Source organism: Psittacula echo (assembly GCF_963264785.1).
Source record: "Psittacula echo genome assembly, chromosome: Z".
NCBI lineage: Eukaryota > Metazoa > Chordata > Aves > Psittaciformes > Psittacidae > Psittacula > Psittacula echo.
Window position 1 is genome coordinate 79,704,963 of NC_137742.1, and position 27,631 is coordinate 79,732,593.

General features: G+C 38.0%; 1 protein-coding gene across 1 annotated transcript in view; it reads left to right on the plus strand.

Annotated features, from left to right (window-relative positions):
- Positions 1 to 27,631, plus strand: part of ADGRV1 (adhesion G protein-coupled receptor V1) — a gene marked incomplete at its 5' end in the record, with an annotated part of 292,106 nt that overhangs the window by 235,513 nt on the left and 28,962 nt on the right. The window contains 2 exons of the mRNA XM_080638347.1: positions 1,079 to 1,236; positions 15,939 to 16,060. Coding sequence (XP_080494473.1) covers positions 1,079 to 1,236; positions 15,939 to 16,060 — 280 coding nt within the window. The remainder of the gene's footprint in view (positions 1 to 1,078; positions 1,237 to 15,938; positions 16,061 to 27,631) is intronic.

The window sequence follows — 27,631 nt, forward strand, 5'->3', positions numbered from 1 at the left end:
GGCTCTTCTCAGATGTATATTGTCATACAATCATAGAACCATAGAATGGTGTGTGTTGGAAGGGACCTTAAAGACCGCCTAGTTGCAACATCCTGCCATGGGCAGGGATGCCTTCCACTAGACTTGAGCAGGTTGCTCCAAGCCCCATCCAGCCTGGCCTTGAGCGCTTCCCAGCATTGACTCTAAGCTTATTTAGCAGAGCTGACCTGACAAACAGAAGGGCTGGGTAAGTTACACCCTCTTAATAGGGATAGCAGTGACCACATACTCTCTAGACATACTGACTCCCAAGCTGTCCCTTGGGCTGCTTTGTTGTGTGTCATCTCTAGAGTAGGTCAGTGGCTGTAAAGCACATACTGATCTCCAGGGAGTTCACAGAAAACCCTGATCTCTCATGCTGTCGACAGCTCTTTTTAACTATCTTCTCCATATCCTTCAACTCATCATCTTATATGCATAATTTGACTCTTTTTCAGGAATAACTCTTATAAATAATTATAACTTTAATAAATGGAAAGGATAAGGAGAGACAGGAGAATTTAAAAAAATGAGAGGGAGGGAGCATTTGGGTTCAATGTGCAAGTGACATAATTTCCGACAGCTCGAGGAGGAATAGTTATCTTGCCTTTAAGACTTGTTAATTTATTTTAAAAATGTATTTCTGAAAAGTTAATTTGTGGTTTCAGGAGCTAAGTATGGAAAGTTGCATAATGGCTTTTTAGACTTTGGTGAGTTAAGAGTGATCACATTAAATGAATATAACATGCATGGAGTTTGTTAAAATATAATTTGTTCCATTGCAACAGTTTAAATCTCTCCAACAGTGATTAGGCTAAATTATAACATGCATACTTTTAAGGTGGAAACGTTTTATTCCTTAAGATATGATGAAGAGATAAGAACCAACAGAACCCAGTGCACCCTATCAAGGTTACTCTGATACCAGAGTTAAAGAATTTGTGGTTTGGAGAGCATATCCTTCTTCAAAAATGTTTGTTCTTGAAATTTCACTCATGGACATTCAGGGTGTCTCTTATGTTTATCAATAGCAATTTTTTTCATTTATTTTTTCCATCAGGTGCTTCATTCCAAATGCCTACGCTGCACTCTTCACTGCTGCTCTGGTGCCGTTAATGTGCTTGGTAGTGGTTTTTGTGGTGTTCATCCATGCCTACCAGGTGACCCCACAATGGAAAGTGTATGATGATATTTTCAGAGGAAGAACAAATGCTGCAGGTATGATTGGTTGGCTACCCTTATGCAGACAAGTTAGACTTTCAGGACGGTACTGACTGTTCTCACCAGTTCAGAAAACACAACTAGAAACCACAGTTCAATAGGAACCTACACACTTGTTTAATATTAGGCATCACCTTTGAAGTCTGTGACAGTACTTTAATGATGAAAGTTATGCAGATTCTTATCTGTCTTAGGAGGACGAAAATGTGTTAAACCTAAACCAAGAAGTTATTATCACTGGTTATGTCTAGTCTAGTAAAGAGAAGAGTGATAACACACAGCACTGCTTTGCTTGGAGCATTGTGTCCTGGTTTTGGTGGGGGTACCGAAAAACCCTGGCCCAGGGGGGTTCTGGAAGAGTCAGGAGCAGCGATTGCTTGCATACGTGGCAGCAATATGAACACATGCTCTGCTCCTCCGCTTGACCTCAGGGGATCGTCACAGCTCCTAGTGCTGGTGTTTTGTAGTGTGCTTGGTGGCTGCGCGTTAACGCTCAGGCTGCGTGTTGGAGTATTTGGAGTTAATGGCTCTGTTTTGAAATGTCCCAGCACCACACACAACTGAAACGTGCTTGAGAAAAAGAGACTGTCTTGTGCAAAACAGGAAATATCAATTGGTCTCGTCTCTCAGAACAATTTCAAGTAAAATAATGTCCCCAAAATAAAGTTGCAGCAGTTTAGACCAATGGCATAATAATAGGACTCTCTGCAGGAAGCACAGAATATTTCTTTTGTTTTCATGGTGTTTTGGGAAAAAATCTGAGTTTTATAAACAAGTGCAAGTATATTTATAATGTTTGGGTTATAAAATCTTATTTCTGTATGAGAAAATATAATAATATATGAGAATATAGCATGAAAATATATTTATGAGAAAGATATTCCTTTATGAGAAAATGAAAGTAAATATTTATCATCTGGATAGTTCTTAAAACTATTAATTTCTATATTAGTGACAGTAGGTCATCTTGACTAAGAGCTGTATGAATCTGGATAAGGTCTGATAAACACAGCTTTTGATACCGAAGACCTTAATTGCACTTTGCTCTTTCATATCTCTCTGATATAAAAGGGACTGCCTGGAGCAATTGCAAAGGTAGCTCCTTATTCAGTCTTGATAATACAGTTTATTTATTTATAAATAACATTTTGTTTTAGTCTCTTTAAAGATTGGAATTCCATGTTCATATGTTAAAGGTTAAGTTTAGTCTCAGAGCACTTAAACCAATGAAAGAAAAATACTGAATGTTGAAACAATACCATAAATAAAGTCAGCATGCAAAACAGCAGAAAGTACTAACATGAGTTCTAGCCACCTTACATAAAGATATGAAATAATAGGGTTGAAGCAAAACTTTGTTTTAACATAGGATTTGGAGTGTTTTCTTTCTCTGGTAGAGTCCAGGCATGGCATAGAGAATGCAGAAGGAGAAATAAAAAAAAAATCAGGGTTCTGTAAAATGTCAGTAATAGTTTTGTGGTTTTTTTTTTTTAAAGAAGCAGGTTGTAACTTTTACTACTCATGCGCCTGCATAGCAAACTGGAGTTTTGCTAGGAGGAGGCTTCTGCAAGCAGAAATGCAAGTACATCGTGCCATGTGGGTGAGAGCAAGTTGGAGAGAGGCTGGTTTAGAGATGAAGAAGAGCTCTGTGCTGAGGTTTACAGTGCCTGGGGTTATATGAGGACTCTCTGTGTAGCTCTGTTTATAGTGTAAGCTTCTGGAAAAAGAGCTAGTGATTTATGTAGTTCTTAATGTTGTCTCTAATTACACAGCGCGGTACTAGCTGCTAACTACAGGCCTTTGACTTTCTGACTGAATATTTCCCTCCTGAAATTTGAGACGATGGTGGTACATTTACATTATTTTTAATGTTTTATTGATATATTGTGCTTTTAAAGACATATTCAAAGGAGTTTGCAGTGGTAAAGCCTATTACCACTTTTAAATTTTGAATCTTTACTACTTGGAAAGTTTGAATGCTCCACTGACTCCATGTTCTTACAAGCTCAGTGGGACCTGCTTTTGCTTTGTTAGTGTTATTGCAACAGCCTCAGAGAATGCTGTGGGAAACAACGTCTTTCATAATGGCAAAGTTGCCTGCGGTCATGGCATGATGATATCTTGCTTCTGCAACAGAGATGATCACACCCCCAGTGAGTTCTGGCTTCAGTGCCACTTACAAGATCCTGTGTGGTAGGGAAGTCCTTTGGCAGCTTTGCCTCCAGAAGTTGCACAGACACCCATTATTTTGCTGTTTTGTTATGGTAGTGAATATGCCAGGGTTTCTCTGTTTCATCCAAAACTAGAAGAAAGATGGAGCTACCAAGCAACAGTTATCTATGTTTAGTGGATTATTTCTCTGGTTGTCATCTGCATATTGATTTATTTCCTGTTCGGTCACTCAGAACAATGAATTCCTACAGCAAGAAAAACCTTTCCCAGCCTCCAGACTGAGGTTCAGTGCCCAAACCTTCCCCACTTTGATGAGCACAGTATGTAATGAAAAAAAAACCCAAATCACTGCTTTGGAAAGCTGTCTACTCTCCTTTAGTTACCTTATCCTGTACGAGAATAAAATTCCAGCTGAATGACACTGTAAACAATTCTGAAATATCAAGAGTAGAGAGGTGAAACATAGACAAAAATATTTTTAAATAACCTTTTGCTAGTTACTGTGGATACCTGTTTATTTAAATTCCAGTGTGCAGAGAGTATTGCAGGAAAGAAAATGTGACTTTTATAGACATGTAATTATTATTTATACATAGATATTCATACAAACACTTATTTGCATGTGCATATTTAAACTAGTACTACTTATTCCCTTTCTGGGAAAGCTATCTTTCTACTGGCTCATCTCAGGTTCTCACTGATATCACATCCCCTACCATGCACCAACCTCTGGGAAAATCGAATGGTACAATGGGCTGTTAAAAACTACACTGAGAGCAATGGGTGGTGGGACTTTCAAACATTGGGATACACATTTTAACATTTCTGTCCACAAAGGCAAAGAAGGAAGAGTAGCGCGTCTTATCCTGCTGTTGGGCCACATGGCTCAGACCAGCGACTTGTGCCTGTTGTTCCGGCATAAGGTGCCTGAGCTGCATTCTGGCACCCTCAAAGTCTTTGTAAGGATGTCACATCCCCTACCATGCACCACCTTCTGGGAAAATCGAACAGTACAATGGGCTGTTAAAAACCACACTGAGAGCAATGGGTGGTGGGACTTTCAAACATTGGGATACACATTTACACATGCGGTCCAGAAGGCTGCGACCGTGTCTGACACTGGTAGCGATGCAGGGAAGCAGAATGGTGGTGGCCAGAATGGCCAAAGCAGCAGCACAAGTAACACAGCCCTACCATCTGCCATGGACTGATCCAGACTGCACTGGAACAGGGGCAAGTTCCAGTAAAAAGACAGCTAAAATTGCAGTGTGATACAGATGACGCCATACGGACTCTTCAGTAATTCATGCAAAACATTACTGAAAGCTGCCAATAAAAATAAAACAGCAACATCATTGGCTTGCATATTACCATAAAACAGAAAAAGGGGTTGGATATGCAGATCTGAAAGAAAAAAAATTGTATCTGGCTTCTGAGTGTACATTGGTCATTTCATAAGTTGTAGGAAAAGAAACTATAACTGATAATGCTGATTTGTGATCTCTACTTGAAGAAGGCTATTACTAGCCTTAATACAAATTTAAAAGGAGTAGAAACAGTAAAGTTTATCCTCATTTGTAGAGTATACAGTTGTTTTGTTGGTTTGTTTGTTGTTTTTTTTTTTAAAAAAATAAATCAAATATGTAAGTGGCAAAGTTAAAAATTAGGTAAATTTTTTTTCTTACCCTCTTTTTCTGCTATTGTTGACTCTGAAACTTACCTTTCAAAGAAGGTTCATCTTGAACTATTCAGAATCACAGAATCATAGAATGGTTTGGTTTGAAGGAGACCTTTAAAGCACATCTAGTTTCAACCCTGCTGCCAAGGGCAGGGGCACCTTCCACTACACCAGGTTGCTCAAAGCACAGAAACAGTCTTTATAGCTCCTTGACCAGCTCAAAGGTATGTAGTGTGTTTGAGGTTTATTTCAACTTATTTCCATTTTCTCTCCTCCTCCCACCATGCAGCACTTTGAATAGCGCAGTGCGCTGCCAGTGATGATTTGGACAAACAGTTAAATGTTCAACGTGCTCACCTTCTTGCTGACCTCCTATAATGGAATTTGGGTTTGGGTTGGAAAGGACATTGAAGAGTCCAACCCCCCTGCTATGGCAGGAACACCTTCCACTGGACCAGGTACACCAGGTTGCTCCAAGCCCCATCCAACCTGGCCTTGAACACTGCCAGGGATAGGGCAGCCACAGCTTCTCTGGGCAACCTTACTGTAAAAAAAAAGCTTCTGTTTATACATTATAAATCTTTTTTTTTTTTTTTTTTTTTTTTTAGTTTAAAACCATTTTGCCTTGAGCTGTCACCACAAGCCCTTGTCAAAAATCTTTCTCCATCTTTTTATGGGACCTCTTTTAATATTGAAAGGCTACTCTAAAGTGTCCCTGGAGCCTTCTCTTCTCCAGGCTGAACAACCCCAACTCCTTCAGACTTTCCCCATCGGACAAATGCTCCAGCCCTCTGATCATTTTTGTGACCTCCTCTCTACTCTCTTTAGCAGGTCCATGTCTTGTGCTGGGGACCCAGCCCTGGACTCAGTAGTCCAGGTCATGATTCTTGTGTTGCAGCCCAGGATCCAGTTGGATTTCTGAGCTGCAGGCATACACTGCTGGGCAATGTGCAGCTTTTAATCTGCTTGTATCTCCCAGTCCTTCTCTGCAGGGCAGCCTCAGTTCTTCATTGCCCACTCTGTACCAATACTGGTGATTGCCCTGACCCAGGGGCAGGACCTTGCACTTTGCCTTGTTGGACTTCATAAAGTTCACACGAGCCCACTTCTGCAGCCAGTCAGGAACTGAATGGCATTCCTTTCCTCAAGCATATCAACTACACCACTCAGCTTCCTACCATCCACAAACTTTCTGAGGGCACACGCAATCCTACTATGACGTTAATAAATATGTTGAACAGTACTTGTTCCAGTATGGACCCCTGAAGGGCACCACTTGTTACTGATCTGTATTTGAATATTGAGTCCTTGACTACAATTCCTAATCCATTAAGTAGTTCATTTATCAAACCCATATCTCTCCAGTTTAGAGACAAGGATGTTGCAAGGGCCTAAAGGCCTTAGAGAAGTCAAGATAGATAACATCAGGTGCTTTCCCTTATCTGCCAACACAGTCACAGAGTCACAACTACCATCACAGAGGGCCACCGGATTACTCTTCTACAGATACGAGAATAAATTCTGTCTGCTGTAGTAAAGCATCTTCCGGAAGATAGGTAGCAGTACAGTGTTTTACTATTTTGTTTTGTCTGTAGAAGCAGAGAGGTTTTTTATTAACCACACTAAAATGGTCTCCAAAGTAGTTTAGTTACTAAAAGTAGAGTAATAATGCTAGTTTTCACCATACATATATAGAAGAAAAAATTTACCCCTTGGTAACTGCAAAAAGGATCTTTGTATACATAGTTAAATAGTTTCTCAGAAAACTATAGGATACAGTTGGGGTTTTTTTGCATATATTTATACACAGATACTAATTTATTAGTTGTACCTCTTTTTCTGGCATGCATGTATTCTTCCTAGTTCTCTGCATTTACGCTAGGTACTCCTGACCCGAGTCACATCTTCCACACACTATCCTGGTAGTTTCCAGGCTTTTAAAAAAGGACAGCTAGCCTTTCTACAATTTTTTCCTTTTATTAATAGTTAATTCATTTGGCTGTGGGCTGTGGTCTTACCAGAGAGCTTATCATACTCTTTTCTTATGTTTGGGATATCGCTTTTAAAGAATATGATTAAAATAAAGTTGTAGTGGAGAATAAACACAAATAAATAAAATTTCCAAATCCTAATTTGGGCAACACATACACTTCTCATTGCTCTCTCTAGAACACCAAATATGTGAGATTGCACTCTCATAGTCTTTTTAACTGCTCCAGAATTGCTGTTATACTTGTCGTGTATTTTTTTTACATGGTTGTGATTGATATAGCTTGCTTAGTTAAGAGAATTTCCTTTGATAGTATAAGGCTAGAAGAAAGTACAATGAGAGAGGCAAGAATCAGTTATCTCTTAGAGAAGGCAGCATTTCCTCCTCTAAAGTGACTGTTGGAAAATAGTGTGAAAGTTGATTTACAAAGAATGTCAGCTCTACCCCTCATAAATTCTTTCAAAGATTTTCATAGTTAGCTAGAAAAGAGACTTCAATTTGAACTGATGAACTGATTCAGTTTGCCAACTTTTCCTCAAATATGTTTAGTTGACTGATTCTTCTGCTATTTATACAAACTCTTCTCAAAAGATAGCCTTGAAAGGGGCCAAGTCAGAAGAGTGCATTGCTTAAACATTCTCTGGGTGAACTAATATTTAAGTCTGCAACAAGAAAGACTGCTTTTGAAGGAAATCAGGTGGTGTAAAGCAGGGTGGTTGTGTTTGGCTGAAATAACAAGAGATGACTGGTTTTTGTTGAGAGTCCTAATATGCAAATATAGAAATTGGAGACAGCAATCCAGTATATATTATTTTATTTTCCAGCTGTTTGCTTAATCTTTCATAATTTCACAAAAAGGTTTGAAAATATAATGAAAATTTTTGAATTGAAGAATCAGCTGCATTTTTTCTGATAATACCTTTGTGAATAGATGACTTCAATTTGTTAGAAAATGTGTAAGTTCTTCAACATAAACATATTTTAAACATAAAAGGAAGTTTTGTGCTCTGCACTTAAATATGCAGTAGAATTTATCTCATCATTGTATATGTGCCAGAATTAACTTAAAGATTAAAATATTATGTTGCCAAAATAGAACTTCATGAAGAACGCCTTAGATATTTAGCTGTAAAATTTTAACTACCTTCTTGCGTGTTCCTTCATATAAATTTCTTTAATATTAATATTAATATTTTTAATATTCTAATATTCTATATATTAATATAAATATTTATATTTATATGCTATATAATATATAATATAAATTAAAAATATTATATAATATTTATATAAAAATATAAATATATAATATATTTATAATATAATATTTTTAATATTAATATTGTCTTAGCAGTATGCAATTCCTGATCATGACACAACATGTTGGATGGTCCACTTATACCTACCACCATCTGATCTTTTCAAGAAACAAATAAGCCTTACAAAATACAAGTACAAGACATTCCAACCATGCTTCTGTGCTCAGGAAACAAGGACAGGAGGACAGGACTTTTGATTCTAAGTGAGAATGTATATCTAAACCTGTGGTTACTTGTCTTCCTCATCCTGGGAGCTCTATGTTGAAATCTTTATCTTAAGTTATAAGATACATACCATGTATCTAAGAGAATTGAAGGAACAGTGAACTGCAGGAGTGCTTTCATCTTGAGATGACAATATGCCTCTAGAAATCAAGAACCAGATGTTGTCTACCTCTGAACTTAAACTTATGTAGAATATTCACAGTATTCATCACAGTCACACAACTGGATACAATAATTTAGTCCTGATAGTGCTCCAGAGGCTTTTCTTTTTTGCAATTAGGAGAAAACCAAATATTTGCCTCCTAGATTTTTACAAATGCAGGTAAGAAAGAATGCAAAAATATAATTACAAGCAGAAATAAAGCAAGCTCTGAATAACATAGTAACTTAAGTGCATCGTCTCCCTCAGGTAGTTCAGATTGTTTGCCCTTCACTTCACATGCTACAATTTGCTTTCTTCCATTAAAGAAATCTTCAGAAGCAAGTTGATTTGCATGAGTTATGCCTGTACAGTTGTGAAGTTAGCACTCATTTAATATTTTGCATAATACTTCTAAATAATTTTGTTATATGGAATAAGGTTCAAATTTTTCTATCTTTTTTGTTTTGCTGTTGTTCTGGGATTTGCCATGTTCCGTGAATAACCACAATAGCATAAGCAATAATAAGACTCCTGGTCTTTCATTTGATTATACCATAAAGTTGCATGAGAAAGTTTGCCAAAAAAAAAAAAAAAAAGATTTTGTAGTTGTGATGTAGTATTTATGCTTATTAGGAGGTATGCTTCTCTTTTAGGAGGTGTTTTTTAATTTCAAGCTCTTCCTTGCCACAAGGAGCAGCAAATAAAAAAATTATAAATGAACCAGAAATAATATTTTAACAGGTTTGTTGCTTGCTATTTTTATAAATTATCAAGGAACAATTTTGTCCAATTGGATTTCATGACATGCACCTACCTTCATGGACATGCTGTCTGACCTTCAGTATCACCTACTGTTAAATTGTGCACATCCTGAACGTTCCAGTCTGGAATGAGAAGTTTTGTCATGAGTCACAAATTGATTGCATGTCAGTGGTGGTGATATTTTCTTCTTTGAACTCTATGGGGAAATCTGTTAGCCTTTTTCTTTTGGCCACAAAATCCTCTTATCAAACTCTTTTTCTACAACAGTTGTGAAAAGCAACTGAATACATAGCCATCAGGATTTTGAGCACTGTTTTTCAAGCTTATTAAAAAAAATAATATTTCTTTTTGGCATTTTTGTAGTTCTATTGCTAAGTTTAAACCCATGAGTTCTTAAGCAGTAGTCTGTAAATGTTTTATTAATTTAGGTGTCCCTCAAATCTGTGAAATTCTGTGAAGCAACACCTTCTTCCCAATCACTTAGGAAAAATGTTCGTAGAGATCTTCCAGGTTTTGCAGTAGGTCGTTATGCCTAGCCAAGAACAATTAAAAACAATTAAAGTTGCATTATCAGTTTAACAACCTAAGGGGAAGACACATAATAAATATTTAGAGATAAACTCAAAAGATCATTAAAGCTGTATTATTTAATTGTTTCTTTTATTGACTTTCCTATTTTTAGAAAAAAAAATTAAACACTTAGGTAATAGTAAAAGGCATAATATGAGCCCAGACAGCCATGAGAATACAAACATTTGGATACGTTATGAAAGTCTAGTGCATTCTTTATTTTCCATGGTTAAATCATCTAGATGTTTGCTGCAAAGACATACTCAACATTGCTTTTCAGAGTTTTAGTATTATTTACTAATTTGCAGTTTTACTAGTTTCTATTTGATTTACATTTTTTACTACAGATTCACTGTGCTGGAAAATTTTATCTATAATATCAGGTATGGAAGGAAGGAAGAAAGCCTTCAGCTAGTCTACCTGACGGTTTTGTAACAAAACAAACTGGAGACATTCAAAACCCGCCTGGACACATCCCTATGTAACCTTATTTAGGTGTTCCTGCTCTGGCAGGGGGATTGGACTAGATGATCTTTTGAGGTCCCTTCCAATCTCTAACATACTGTGATACTGTGATACTGTGTAATTGCATTTTTTTTTCTGAGTATGACTTTGGTAGCCATCACCAAAGCCTACCTGCTTGATTGAACATAGTGTTCTGAAGGGACTAATCCTGGTATTGTAGAATCTGAAAGTTTGTGCTGAAAACACATATTTGTGCTGAAAGGAACCTTGAATCTCATCCAGTTCCAACCCCCTGCCACAGGCAGGGACATCTTCCACTAGACCAGGTTGCTCCGGGTCCTGTCCAACCTGGCCTTGAGCACTGCCAGGGATGGGGCAGCCACAGCTTCTCTGGGCAACCTGTGCCAGGGCCTCACCACCCTCACAGGGAAGAACTTCTGCCTAAGATCTCATCTCAATCTCCCCCTCTGTCAGGTCTAAGCCATTCCCCCTTGTCCTGTCCCTACAGGCCCTTGTCCAAAGTCCTTCTCCAGCTTTCTTGTAGCCCCTTTAGGCACTGGCAGCTGCTCTAAGGTCTCCTAGAGCCTTCTCTTCTCCAGGCTGAACAAGCCCAGCTCTCTCAGTCTGTCTCCAGAGCAGAGCTGGTCCAGCCCTTGCAGCATCTCTGGACTCACTCCCACAGCTCCTCAACCTTCTTAGATGTGACTTCATTTCTGAAGTCATACAGAGGGTGTCTGAACCACAGTCTTATGGTGGTGAACTTCTTTGTTGCCTTCAGTAAGCTGCTGCAACCTGCTTAGGTTGCAGTAGGTATAGACACATAAGCCTCATCATCAGATCATTTCGCTGCATAGGTCAGGACAGATGTCTTACAGTGTAGCAGATGAAACTTAAAACTGACATTATACCCTTTCTTTCCTTTGTGAGGTTTATTGCAGAAATATAAAATCGTGTGGGTTTATTTTGTTACAGATTTAAAACCACTGTAGATGAAAGCATAGCTGTTTGGCAATGTTCTGGGGTTTTTGTTTGCTTTTATTTCTTGTTCTTGCTTCTGTTATAAGGAAACCAGGTAATAAACATGAGGCTGACAGCTGTTTCAGTTGAGCAATCTGGCATTTTATTACCTGAATCTTCAGCTGTTCCTGTGGAGTTCCTCGCCACTGGATACTCTGAATTATCCTAGTTCACTAAAATTGGTTCAACATGATTTCATGAAAGAGAAGTCCTCTGAAGATTGCTAAAGAGAAAGAAACTGGTTCAGGATCCTCCTGAGCTGTAAATCATAGAATCATAGAATAGTTAGGGTTGGAAAGGACCTTAAGATCATCCAGTTCCAACCCCTCTGACATGGGCAGGGACACCTCACACTAAACCATGTCACCCAAGGGTCTGTCCAACCTGGCCTTGAACACTGCCAGGGATGGAGCATTCACAACTTCCTTGGGCAACCATTCCAGTGCCTCACCACCCTTAGCAGTAAGGAACTTCCTCCTTATATTCAATCACTGTCAATGAAGTTATAGCCAATGAAGTTCTTATCAATGGTATAAGCAGTAAACAAGTTCTGAAAATATTCCATCCTCAGACAATGTTTTCTTAACTGCCCACATACCTATCCAGAAGACACAAGTGCTCTATGATTAGGAATTGTTTGTTGGCTGAATGATCCAAAGCAAATGCTGGAGTTCATACGTGCTCTCAGCAAATGCTTTCCCATGAATTTATTGCTTTACAATCAGTGTGAAGTTGCTAATTTATATGTACAATTAATGAAATAAACTTAATTAACTTTACATTCACAAAGCTGCCTTAATAATGCAGAAGTAGTGTTAGTGTGACTATGACAAACTAAAGATATCGAGGATACAGATTTTTAAGTAATATCTTTCATCATATTGGGTCATGCTGTGGTAAAAAGTAGACAAGCTTATGGACAAGCTTATGAAGCTTCTCCAAGTCTGAAACAGATGGAGCAAACTTCAAATCCAAGTACAAATTGGAGATTTATTGGGAGAAGTACCACATCTGGCCAGCTTTTCTGGCCCTCGTTGGTGGCAAGGCCAGATTGATATTGTTTCGTACCCCTTACAGCTCCTTTTAGGTTCCCACTGAGGTAATTGAATTTTTCTATCATTTTAATGCTTTTTCATTTCATTAATTTTGTAATCTAATCCGAACGACAATATTGCAGTCTCTTTTTCAAGTTTTCATCAGCATTTTTTCTATGTAAATCACTGGAAAACCCCTTGTGTTTACTCTAAGAACTCCCCTCCTGTAGTAAAACTACACGTTTGCCACCCATAAAAACTGATTGCAATGTACTGCAGCCCTCAGAACAGTAAGCATTGCACAAAAATATATTTTATAGATGAATTAGTAAGGAAAGTAATTTTTTTCAGCAATGGAGGAGAAATGAGAAACAGTGGGCACATAGTTGTTTGGTAAGTTGAATGCATGTAATTTTGCCTAATCAAATGCCGAGCTTGACTATGGTGAGTTTTCAAACCTAAAAACTGTAACTAGAGTTGCATAAGCTGCATTTACCTGTACTGAGTTATAAACTCTGTCAGTGTTTCTTAAGCTTGTATTTGGGGAAAAGGGAAGATATTTCAGGGAGAGAACATGAACAGTCAGGATGGCGTTACGTGGATGCATACATACATATATATATTTAAGCAGTGTGGACTGATTGTTGCTTAAATAAAATCTTTCATCATTCCTACAGCTAAAAAAAGGTGTGGTAATGGTGTAAAAAAAAATGTGGACTGGCATGGTTTAAATACATAATACCCAACAGAACTACTTGACTGTGTCTCAGGTACATCACACTGATACTGAGTGGACTATTCCATGGCAGTCTTTGACGTGCTAAGGTTTACTCAAGTAGTCTAAAGGCAGTGGCTTGCACTGGATTTAGACTAAAAGTCATGTCAGTAAAGGTTCATCTGCCCAGAAAAAACTTTTTTTGGAGTTGGAGTTTGGGAGGGGGTTGTTGGTTTTTGTTCCATATGAAGGAAACCACAGATAACTAGACTGTCTATTCTGGTTTATTTCAAGCCTATTTATTGGCACCCTTTTCCTTTATGCAGTGTTGTTTTTACAAACTTAAAAGAAATTGTTGCTGATAATCTGATATGTTTGTTCTAGTCATTGAGCTTTTGTTTGATCAAAATACAACAAACTGAACAAAATAGATGAAAAGAGTCCAAACAGCTGAGACTTTAGATACTGCCAAAGTTTCAATCCTGCATTAACCCTTTACATACTGACAATAAAGCAATTGTTACTGAGAAAGATAAAAGCAGAATTGTGAACTGTACCAGTGTTCAGCTTACTGCAAAAAACAGGTATCTTCAGACTTTTTCTTGGTAGCATGCATCTATAATCTGACATGTTTGTAAAAGTGACATTCCTTACATAAGTTTTTATGAGCATTACCCAAGATACACTCCACAGAGGTCTTGTTAGATTCAGTGAGCTCGATTCTGGTTTTACCTGTGGTAGTTTTATTCTGGTCAGATGGCACTGAATTTATCAAATTTCCACCTCACACACACTTGAAGATAATAAAGTCAGATCATTGTACATCAAAAATATATGATCGATATACCATATTGGTCCATTTCCTTCAGCTTCATGTAAACAGCGATCTATGGCTGCAACAATCTTGAGGTGCTAGGTTATGATTTATATCATGGTATTTTTTTAGGTAATGTTTATGCACTAAAAGCAGAAATCATGGTGTGTTAGCTTCTGGCATGTTCTGCTGCCTGCAGTTTGTCCTCCCACAATTTGCTTTCTTCTCTCACCTGCGCCCACCTGAGTTGAACTGAATTGCAAAGTAATACAAAGCCAAATCATTATTTGAACTACAGGAGACAATACTTCGTTATTCACTTTGGTCTGTGTACAGCATTTAGAATTTAATAGGTGATCATTAGTTGCTACTCCATTATATCAGCTGAATTTCATAGGCAGATAAATATTTTGAGATTTAAACAAAAGCTGATACCATTCCATTAATATCTGTGCACAAATAAATTAATGAGTTGCTCTACAGATAATTACTGAATTTACTTTTAGAATTACATTTACAAAAAGCAGCATTTTTTGATATATGGGTTGGGGTATTTTTAATTTTTATTCATTTCATTATTACAACCTTAGAAACTTTGAGGTTGCCAGTTCTTTGCTGTTTTTTTCTTTTTTGTGAACATTGTAATTACACTTCTAATAAGCATTCATTAATGCATGGAATGTAGGATAAAGAGAAATACTTTATGCTTTACTTCTTACTGTGCTACCTGGTATTTTAGTGAGCTTTGCGTTTTTAATTATTGTAAAAGCATTGTGATGTTGCTCATGTATATTAGTAGCTGCTAAAGTAAAGGTTGTTTCAACATCCACTGGTGCCACAAGGAATTTTGCATTTTGCAGATGGCATTTTGAGACAGGTGCTTTGTGTGCAAGGGATACTAGTGGCTCTGGTCTGTGATGCGACAAATACACTGCATTTCTGTTCTGTTCATCTAACAAAATCAAATTCATCCCAGATAAATAACAGAAGTACTTAGTCTTAATCTTCTTCCCCTCATGCTGCTCTGAAAAATACACATATATAATTAAGAGTAATGTTTGGCATTAGGGATCCGTGGGAAGTCAGGAAGTCTCAGGCCTGTAGTAAATTTTGGCCAGACCTCTCCTTGCCATGGGAGAAGTGATTCAGGTGCTTGATAGACATTGATTGTCAACCAAAGTTATCCAGTCTGGCCTCCAGCTTTCTCTTCATAAGGAACCGGTTTTCCAAAGGGCCTGTTTTGTATGTACTGATCATGTACAGATCCTTTTGATCTCCTTTAGGTCTGATGCTGTGCTAAGGCACCAATACCCACCCAGTGGGTACCTCAGGTCCTCATACCTCAAGTCCTGCTAGAGTTCCCCAGGTGCCCAGGGCTCCCATCCACTGAGAGAAAGCTAACAATCCTGCATGCACAGAAACAGCGCTATTTACAAATGCCCAAACTGGAGTGGATTTATATCACAGAATCACAGGCTGGTTTAGGTTGGAAGGGACATTGAAGCTCACCCAGTTCCAAGACCCTGCCACAGGCAGGGACACCTTCCACTAGACCAGGTTGCTCCAAGCCCCATCCAACCTGGCCTTGAACACTGCCAGGGATGGGGCAGCCACAGCTTCTCTGGGCAACCTCATAGTCTCACCACTCTTATATTGAAGAATCTGGGGCAGGAGAAGGGCTGCCCATAGCTGGAGAGCAAACTCCAAGGTGGGACAGAGATAGCGAAACCAGATCCTGTGTCAGTAATGCTTCAAAAAGTGTTTTTCCCAGGGTGAAATGTGTTTGTGTTTTTCAGAGATCCCCTTGGTTCTGTACCTCTTTGCCCTGATTTCTGTCACTTGGCTGTGGGGAGGACTGCACATGGCTTACCGCCACCTCTGGATGTTAGTCTTCTTCATCATCTTCAACAGCCTGCAGGTAAGAGCTGGCAACTTCCCCTTTGGTCCTCTTGCAGAGCTGGGCTTTGTCTCCACTGCTCACAAAACGCTAGAGATTTCAGCTTCACCAGCTGAGCAACATCCAGAAACACACTGTGACACAGTGGAAATGTTAACTTAAGTATTCTGTTTATTTCTCAAATGAGCATAGAATGCATATTAAGGCAAGGGATGCATTGTTTTGAAACAATAGCAGTATAATTGCATAGATCTAATTTCATAGCTAATACACTGGGAAAGAAAATTGCTTGCTTCTGAATGTAATGTGTTATTGAGTAAACTGCAGCCTTTGCAAAAACACTGGGTGTTTCAATTTTCTGTATTTGTTAACTCTAATAAAAAAAAAAAAAACAAATAGAAACAAAACAGAAAAATCAACAAACCACAGAGATTTAAAATTATACAACCCTAAGACTGACATTTTTTTATTATGGGAGGTGAGCCTTGGGGATTAGCTTTTCTCATGCAGCATACATATTGATAAAGAATTAAAAAAGAATAAAAAATATGTTTTCATTGAAAAAATCAAATACAGACAACTAGATGTTGATTATTTAGTTATAAAATTAAATAGACCTTTGCAAAATTTTACACATGTAAGTGCTTCCGCTGGACTCAGTACTGCATTACACTGCATTCAATGCTACACTGCGCACTGCAGAATTGTTTACAGAATGCAGGTTACTATATCATGGATTGGAAAATGATGCCTGAAAACAGTGAAATTAAGAGGAATTTAAAAAATATATATCCAAATCTATGGTATGCAAATTCCTCTGTCATATTTATAACAGAAATATCTGTGATACCATGTATTATTTTCCAATATTAAAAAAAATACTGAATAAAATAGAAAGTAATTAATTGTGAATTTTCACAAAGCAGATTTATTTTAGAATTTAATTCAAAAGTTGGGAATTTTCTTAAGCAGCAGTCTAATATTTTTAAAATCTACATCTGAGAAAAAAAAATGTCACTTATTCTCCTTGTAATACATTTGATTATTCAGTGTATGTTGTTATTCAACTATTCTGTATATATTGGCTCAAATTAGTTATAATTAATGGTTGGGGTTTTTTTTTCTGTGAAGTCAGGTGAATAGATTTACTCTATTAATGATCTACACCATAGACATAAAATTACTTCTTTGCAGTGAGGCTGCCACAGCTCTGCAGGACTGGCAGTAGTACTGAAGCACATTGCCTCCCTTTCCTCTCCCCCTGCAAAATCTCAGAGTGGCTGCAAATCCCCATGGGAGTTTTAGCACTACAACTGCAACTACTGCAGCCTTATAGTGAAGCCTAATTCACTGATATAAAGCACAAATGTGTGGTGATATGTGTATATATATATACACACACACACATATATATATATTTATATATCATTCCTTAATATCTCCCTGAAAGGAATTATTACTACAATCTGGTCTGCGTTTGTATTACATAGATATATCTCAGATATAAATTTTTTAAAAGGGTAATTCATTATAGTTGAGATTTTCTGGTAGAGGTAAAACAGTGTCAGAGTACTGCAGTATGCATGGATATTTGCTTTAAAATAAAACTACTTTATTGCCAGTGCATATTTAGAGAAGAGAGATATGAATACTCTGTAAAAATTATCATTCTTGGCCAGAATGTTGACCCTTCTGTGGAACTGCCAGGAGAGACTTTCTATTAGTCTGCTATATACAGCTTGAAATTCAAGTGAAGTTCAAAGCCATAGAATTATTGTTGTTTTAATTAATGCTGCCAGTTTCAAGACACCAATTCATGTAATACTATCAAGAAGTAAAGCAGGGTGTTGAAAGTTAATTGCATAAAATATGAGACCCACAAGGTTTGTGGGGATTTATTGCACTAGTGGTCCAATATGGTGGCAGGTAATATGAAAACACAGATAAAATAGCATTCCCAGAAAAATGTTTAAGTCATGACTGCTATTAGAGACGCACCACTGAATAACTCCAAAGTTAGGATTTCTTAAAGATCCAGCTAAAAGTTATGGCTGCCCCATCCCCTGCAGTGTTCAAGGCCAGGTTGGACAGGGCTTGGAGCAATCTGGTCTAATGGAAGGTGTCCCAGCCTGTGGCAGGGGGTTGGAGCTAGGTGAGCTTTAAGGTCCCTTCCAACCCAAACCACTCTGTGATTCCATCAAAAGTGAGATTATAACAGAAATATTTCTCAATCTGTGTAAAGTTTTTCAGTTGATTAAATTCAAAGCTTTCTCTGTAGTTTTGTTTCCATTCATGCACTCTAAAATCTTTGAACTTTAGGAATTTTGTTGGTTTGGGTTTTTTTTCTTTTATTGGCTATTCTTTGATTTTTGACTGGTCTCTTATCAACATTGCTTCTCCATAAAAAAGTTAAAGGCCAGTAAGACTTGCAGAGGTAGTATATAACTCTTCTGTGCATCTGCTGGAACTTTTTTTTTTTTGGTATTATAATTTCAGAAATACTTCTACCATGATTTCATGCAAATGAAAAAATCACAGAATGGTTTTGGAAGGGACCTTAAGGCTCATCTAATTCTAACCTTCTGGCATGGGCAGGGGCACCTTCTACTAGAGCAGGTTGCTTAAAGAAAAGAATACATATATTTTGTATATACTGTTCTTGTACTCAAGGACCTGACATAAATAACTTTCAATAACTGTTCTGTAGGCTGCATGCTGAAGCAGGCTGTGCACAAAGGTCAATTGATCTCTATTGTTAGGTGCATTTCTAATCTTTCAGAGGCATGTACCCGGTTGCATCCCCACCTCAATCAGAAATCTGGAAAATATATATTCAGAAACTTTGTTTGAAATCTTATGAGAAGCTAGGAAGTGAAAAATTAAGCTTCACCCTCCACTGGCCAACTTGCCTTGTGTTGTTGTCATTGCTATGCAATACCATTCATGGAGCATAGCCTTAGTTTTATACTGGTGGTGATGCCAAATCGCCCATAATTCGTCCTTTAACTCTTTTCCAACATAAGCAACTGCTCCACTACTGGATGTCATCTCTTTTGTACTGGGATCAATTAATTTGATTTCTTGCCAAACCTATCGGTAATAGATGGTAATATCTGGGGAATAACTGTAGATATCAATAGGACTGCAGAAAATACTGCAGTATCTGCATTTAAATTACATCAATATCAATCTGCCACATCAAAATGAGAAATGTTATTTTTGTTATTCCTAACCCTAGAGAATCTGTAAAACCTCAAATACAAAATAAATTTTCCTTTATTGAAAAGATGTAAAAAACCCTTCAAATATATACTCTCTTCCTGGATAATATTTTAAATTAAAACGTGGAGGTCTGAAACTACAACTCAAGCAATAGTAAATAAAAACTTTTCCTTCCAGCAGTGAGGAGGTTAGGAACATCAGACTTCATGTTTTAAACCTATCTTTTATTCTTTGCTGGAGTTTTCAGACATAAAATGTAATCAGATAGAATACATCTACATAGGAACTATTAGTATCTAGTATTTATTACTATATATTGGAAATTATTTTTTGAACTATAAAGTTACCAAATATTTAAAAGGAAAAGATACCTTTTTTTGTGTTGGATACCCTGAGAACAGTAAAAAAAAAAAAAACAACCTAGCTTTTTCACAGTACTACAGGTTTTATATTTGTTTGTTTGTTTTAATAAGTGATTGTCTTCAGTGTTTTGTAAATCTCTACAATAAAACAAGTTTAAAAAAGATTTCCTGGAACACCCCCACATTTTAAATAACCACCCCACTTATGTTGTTCCTGGTACAATGTTGCTGTTTATCTAATCAGGAAATGGAAAAAATTATGTATGATTCAGGCAACTAGATTGCAGCATGCAAAGAAAAACAGGACAGAACAAGGTGTAGAGTCAGTAAAGTTCCTTAATCTACGATTTTCATCAGATAATCAAATGCAGCAAATTGTCTTCTTTAGAGAAAATGTCAGCATACAGAGTCAGGTTCATCCATGACACAGATAACCATCTCCAGTGTCCTTTGAAGCTTTAATCTCAGCCTGGCTGTTTGGGGTAGGAAAATGGGACTTAGCAGTGGATAACAGATTTTAATAATGATTTGAGAGGAACTAGATATCTTAGTACATGCTGTTGGCATCTCATTCTACACATTATGTCTTTATCAGCTCTCAGAATTGATACTGGTTGTTACAATGAGGCTGTTTTTCTGCAATAAAAGGTGGTTTTAGTGTTTTTTGGTGGGCATTTCTATTACACAACATGCCCTGTTTCAGCTGGAAAGCAATTTGGTGTTCATTAAGAGGTTTTCCCCAACAGGAGAAGAGAACATGAAATAGTTTATGAGAAACCTGCTTCCCTGCTGCGCAGGAGATACAGACTGTGTAATGAAGCAGAATGTTACTTCTTAAAATGTGCTGGATATCTAAATGGATTCAGCTTAGGAGATTGGAAGGACACTGCATGTTATTCAGTTTGGTTGCTTAGCCTTATGACATACGTTTCCTAGGAAATGAACTTGATAGAGAAATCATCTACTAAGGACAAGTTGTTTCTGAGCACTTCCTGTGGGAAACAGTTCCCATCATAGATGGGTTTATAGAACAAGCTATTCTAGTGAATGGAGGGGAAAGCAAGCCTTTTCCTGTAACTCAGGAATAAACATGCAAATTGCTGTATTGGGGGACAGTAGATGATTTACAAAATAAAAACTAAATTTACAAAAGCATAAAAAGAAAAGGAGAAGTATGTTTGGGATAGCAGATGTTTTGGGTTCCCTGGCAGTATGCTCTTGATTATCCTACCCAGGCAGCATCTGTGCTGCAGAAGCATGCCCCATGCACTCAAGGACATGTAGTGACAGTGACAGGACAAGGGGAAATGGCTTTAACCTGACAGAAGGAAGATTGGCATAAGCTCTTAGGAAGAAGTTCTTCCCTGTGAGGGTGGTGAGATACTGGCACAGGTTGCCCAGAAAAGCTCTGGCTACCCCATCCCTGGCAGTGTTCAAGGCCAGGTTGGACAGGGCTTGGAGCAACCTGATCTAGTGGAAGGTGTCCCTGCCTGTGGCAGGGGATTGGAACTGGATGAGCTTTAAGGTCCCTTCCAACCCAAACCACTCTGTGATTCTATGTGAAATGCCTAGGCTCCTTCTGTTTTCACTTCAAAACTGAGAGGAACATTCACCTCTTTTTCTTTTTTTTTTTTTTTTACGTGTGATTGCCTTTATGAATTTATTTATGAGATGTTTGCTGGGGTCAGGAGTGAAAGAATAACCTGCTGTCTTATGTACTTCTCTCTTAGAGAAAACTACTCTCTTAGGCTGAAAACTACAAGGTACTAGATACCCTATAGTTACTGCTGTTCTGGTTTTCTGTACCTTGTGTCCCACCACACCCTAGTCCCAGCAATAAATTAGTTAACTTTTTTAATAAGTAATTTTGAATCAAAACCTTGCTTTTATGAAATACTGAAACATTACCCATCAAGAGTATCAAAACTTTGTTTTTCAGCAACTTTAAATAGGAGAAAAGTAAATAAAAACTGGGACGTAGCCCATTATTAAGGACAGTGTTCAGAAGGATCTTGTGTGGTGGTTTTGTCTGATGTAGACGAGGGTATTTGAGCACACCAAGATGACTCATGCCCACATAATGCCACATGGTATTTTATTACATGTATTACATGTAAAATACATCTTCCCAAGAAACACAGGAAACATCAGGAAGCAAGAGTGGACTGTTCAGTTTCCAAACTGTGCAAAATGGCTGATATGCCTAATATTATGAATTTTAATAGCAGCATATTTGTAGTAGATTACAGGACGAGAAGATTCAGGAGCATTAGAGGAAATGTTTGAAAAGCCCATAGTACCTTTAACAAGAAATATGGATGTACAGAAAGTGAGTGAACAGAAGCATGTCAAAACCTGGCATTGGCTGGAGTAGACATAATTCACCAAAATTAATTAAAATATGTTGTGGTTTAAGCCCCGGCTGTAAATTAGAAACACGCAGTCTACTTCCCCCCCAACCCTTTCTTCCCCCCATTCCCGGAGGGATGGGGAGGAGAATCAAAAGAATGCAACTCCCATGGGTTGAGATAAGAACAGTTTAATAACTAAGGTATAACACAAAACCACTACTGCTACCACCAATAATAATAATGATAAAAGAAATAATAAGGGAAGAGAATACAACACCTCACCACCCGCTGACCGATACTGATACCTTGCCCTGCACCCAGCAGTGAACTAGCCGTTCCGGGTAACTCTCAGTTACATCCCAGGCATGACGTGCTGTGGTATGGAATACCTCTTTGGCTAGTTTGGGTCAGGTGTCCTGTCTCTGCTTCCTCCCAGCTTCCCCTCCTCCCTGGCAGAGCTTGAGACTCAGAAAGTCCTTGGTCAGACTAAACATTTGAGCAGTAACTAAAACCATCAGTGTTATCAGCACTGTTCCCAGGCCGAAAGTCGAAACCACAGCGCTGCACCAGCTACTAAGAAGGAAAAAAAATGACTGCTACTGCTGAACCCAGGACAAAATAGCAGAGGCAAACTAGAAGAGGAACAAGAACTAGCCAATGAGATAAAATACAGAAGAAAATTAGGATATATAGTGGCAAAAAAGCACCCAAATGAACCACATTATAATGAGGAATACCTTGTTTATGGAGCAACAGAAAATTAATATAGCAAGAGAAATCAATATGCCACAGTTTTAGAAGAAAAAAGAGGTTAAAAAAATACAGCATATTGAGAAAGCAAGAAGAGACCAAAACCATGCGGTTTTGTAAGCGTATTATATTAGTGCAGTAAAGAAAATAAACAAAAGCATACAGTTTATAAAGAACATGCCAGTACCAGTTGCAAATGAAAGATATGTTTTTTCCTAGAACATACTGTTAACCCTGGGACATAGACACTGAGAAGGCGAGTGCTATAAATAGGTTCACTTCCTGTTTCTTATGGTAGCTCCTAACATGTCTCCTCCTAATGAGTCAGAGATGGACTAGATGATACTATACAGCAATTCTGATGATTGAAGCCACACAAAAACAAACAATGTCAAGTACTAGGCAGACATGAGATGTGAGTAAATGTGGTGAACTGCAAAAGGCTGCCTAAGGATTTTGCAGAGATGTGATTCTACACTGCAGATAAGCCCAGCTAAAGAAAATGAAGTCATCGTAGTGTTGCCAGGCTAAGATGAACTACAGGCAGAATAGCAAGAAAAGTACATAAGCTTGTTCATGTCAAAATAGTAGAAGCAACAGCAAACACTCTTCTGTCAGCTCAGTGTGTAAACTAAACACAGTTGAACATAGCTCAAAGAATTTGTATATTACCCTAAAAGCAAAGTACATGGGACTGAAAGGGATTCATCCAAAAGTGCTGAAAGATCTGGCCATGTAGTTGTGAGCCTGCTTTTGAATATCATGGCGACTGAGGATAAATGTGGAGGCAAGGTAAAAGGTAAAATTACTCTCAAATTTTAAGAACACAGGAAAATTTGTGGCTGACAGTAACTAGGGAAAGTGGAACTCATCTTGGAAATCAGGTTGTTGTGGTTTAAGCCCAGCTGGTAACTCAGAGCTATGCAGCCGCTCGCTCACTCCCTTCCTTATTCCTCCCCCTGCTCCTGGAGAGGTGGGGAGGAGAGCTAAAAGAATGTAACTCCCACAGGTTGAGATAAGAACAGTCCAGTAACTAAGGTATAACACAAACCACTACTACTACCACCAATAATAATAATGGTAAGGGAAATAACAAGGGGAGAGAATACAATCGCTCACCACCTGCCAACCGATACCCAGCCCGACCCGAACAGCGGTCTGAGCCTTCCAGGTAACTGCCCCCAGTTTATACACTGGGCATGACATGCTGTGGTATGGAATACCCCTTTGACTAGTTTGGGTCAGCTGTCCTGTGTCTGCTTCCTCCCAGCTTCCTCTCCTCCCTGGCAGAGCATGAGACTCAGAAAGTCCTTGTTTGGTAAACATTACTGAGCAACAACTAAAAACATTGGTGTTATCAGCGTTCTTCCCAGGCTGAAAGTCAAAGACACAGCCCTGCACCAGCTACTAAGAAGGAGAAAAATGACTGCTACTGCTGAACCCAGGACACAGATAAAGCACATAACAGCCTGCACTAGGAGGAATTTGGTCAGTGGATTGAGTTTTCATGACTGTTTACTCAGGGCTGAAGCCACACATTGAATAATCCGTTCAGTTATGGAGTCTCCATTTCATGAGGTGTGTTGAGAAGCTAGTGATGGTCCAAGGGAGAGAGACCATGGTGGGTGGAAGCCTGGAGCACATGTCCTGTGAAAAATAGATCAAGGAGCTAAGTTTATTTAGTCAGGTGAGGAGGACATTAATGGAAAATGTAATAGCAGCATGCTAATATTGAAAGGTAGTTAAAACGATGGTGATGTCATTCTCTTCCCCGGTACTCTCTTGGTAGTGCCAGGTAATACCAAGGGTGCATGGCATCTGTGGTGTGGGAGATTCAGACTGGACGTTATGGCTTTAAAATAAAGGTAGATTTAGATTTAATATCAGGAAGAATTTCTTCAATATGAGGATGGTGAGACAATGAGGTTGCCAGAGAAGCTGTGGCTGTTTCTTCCCTGGCAGTGCTCAAGGCCAGTTTGTATGGAGCTTGGAGCAACCTGGTCTAGTGGAAGGTATCCCTGCCCATGGCAGGGGCTTGGAACTGGATGAGCTTTAAGGTCCCTTCCAACCCAAACCAGCCTGTGGTTCTCTGATTAGGAAAAGTAGTTCAGGAGGAGGTAATAATTCAGTAGTACAGAACTGCAACAGTTTCCAAGAGAGATTTGGGATCTCTACTGTTGTGGGGTTTTAAGGTCCAGCTAGACAAATCAATACTGACATTATCAGTGGGCTGACCCTCTGATTGGACTGAATGACCTTCAGGGGTCCTATCCAGCCAGTTTTCCTGTGCTTCTATAATACGACATGTGGGAAGCTCAATTCTCAACCCATTTGTTACAATAGACAAGCAAAACCAGCCACATGGCACTGAGGTCATGAATTTTTGGGAAATCATGAAGTACCACAGAGCTAATGATAAAACCCAAAGACATGGAAATTGTATAGATAAGAAAGTTTAGGAAAAATATTAGCCATCTTTAGGAATTACTTCAGAGCAGGGGATTCAGTTTCTCAGGTTTCAGTACTACGAAGCAGCCTATGTGCATGCATGTCTTCTTGCTCAACATTATGTTATGAATGCTGAACTGAATGTTTCTAGGAAATAAATGCATGTGAAGTTTTAATAGCCTCTACAAAAAGAACCATTCCCTTTTCCTCCACCCACACATTTCCTGCACAAGAACCTTGTAAAAGCCTGATGTTTCACCAGAATAATAAGGATATTTTCTCCTTCATAACAACTACAGATGAGTCCTTGTTTGGGGGCTTGAAAAATTTGTATTCAAAAAATTAAAAATCATTCTCTTACTTTATATACAGCTTCAGTAGCCTCCAAGCAACTGCTTCAGAAACAGTGAATGGTATTACTGCTATTATCTCTCATAGTTTCATTATTACTTAACATATTAATGAATGTGGTTTTAGCAGAGACCATGATAAGCTTTCATTCTGAAGCAATACTGAAATAACAAGAATTCAGCAAAGACTGCCCTCACTGCTTTTTTTCTGAAGTATAATATACAACTTGAAGTCCCTCTTTGTATCTTATTTTATCCTTGATATGTAATGCATTTTAAACAGGTACCATTGTTGGAAATTGTTTAAATTTTTGGAATGTCATCCAGTTGATAATTGTTGAAGGAATATGAATTAAAGGACCACCATGCAGCCTTAATTTATAGGATGACTTATTGAATTGGTAAGAGAAGAGGACAGGAAGGGGTATGAAAAATGTGTACAAGACTGGCAATATGGTCATTATAGAATAATGCATGAAGGAACTTCTCTCGTGTAGGTAAAAATGTTATTGCATACAGCAACCAGTGTAAGTAGGAGTTCCAAACAGTAAAAAAACCAGACCACCTAATAAGTTTTCTCATATAGTGAAATTCTCTTGTATTGTGGGCAAGACAGAGTTAAGATTATCTTGAAACCATCAGTGAGACCAATCCTTAGCAGCTTTTTCCTACAGTACTTTAAAAAAAAAAAAGAAATTCTTGTACTAATCTACAGGTGCATAAACTGCAAATGCGTATTTTCCAGTGAAGACAGAGCAATTATTTAAGTACAATTGATAATGATTTTGCTAGCCTAGGGAATAATGAATAGAAGTGTCCAAACTAGAACAGAGTTATCCTGAAGGAAACTGTTCGGTGGATTTTTTTCAAAGTGCTTTCTTGTAAAGAAGTGTTGTTGAGGATTCTCAGGTCATATTAGGACTAAAGTGGGGGGTAATTTGCCAAAATAAATAATGACTCCTTGAAACAGTGATTAAAATATAGTTTCCTTTTTACTCAAAAATATTCTAGAATAGAGTAAGCAAAGAATCCTTGAAATAAAGCTGGGAGTCATCTATACAGCAAAACCTTTCTGTGCCATTATGTAGCATCAGTTATATCTTATATACTAACCATATTTTGATTTTGTCAACTAGAAGCCTGTTATTTAGACAACAGTTTTATAATTAAAGATGAGATATTTAGAACAAAGATGAAATCTAATTTGGATGTAGTGAAGTCAGGCATACTAGTTCAAGGCATTATCTGCTAATCTAGGTAAAGGAAATACAGCAACTCTCTCATGGAGGTATCTGATACAGTGCCACAGCAAAATTGGGGGATTAAGACTAAAGGGAAAAACACAGTAAAAATAAAATGGGAAAAATAAAAAAAATTAGTAATATTGCATCTCAATACTACATTGAATTTCATTATATCCATAACAGAAAAAATGCGAATATACCTTTTGATTACACAAATTAGGTGTTAATGGTGGTTCAGAGAACTGATGTATCCTATGTAATGACATGGATGATTTTTAGTCTGTGGAATGACTTGATAGGAATTATATGAGATCTGACCACACTAAATGCAGTTATGCAGTAAGATACTAATGGTGAAACAATTTCTACTATAAGTTGCTAAGTGAGTCATATATAACTGAGAATGGTGTGTATTGCTTTCTCAGGAAAAATACAAATTACAGTATGATACAGGCTTGAAAGAAGCAAATGAAATGCTAATTTTGCACCCCACAGCAACACAAATGCCATAGTGAACTGGTGATGCATTATTTGGGATCCTGTGGACATTCTGAGCCTACTGGTCCAAAAGATTAATTCTATGTATAGTAAGAGTAGGAAAAAGGGTATTATTGGTGATCAGGGATTTGAGACTCTTGTTTCAGAAGCCCAAGAGTAATCCATATGTCAGCAATCCACTACTGTCTGTGTGTACTGCCTTCGACCATCAGCTGTATGATCACACTTGTGTCATGGCGCACACTAAATAATGTATCCTGTCACTCAGTAGGCATTTTTCAGAGACTTCAGTCCTTTTTCAGAGTTGGCCCTAACTTGGAACAAATTCTGACTTCCAACACATTGGTTCTGCTTGGGAGGCAAGGTG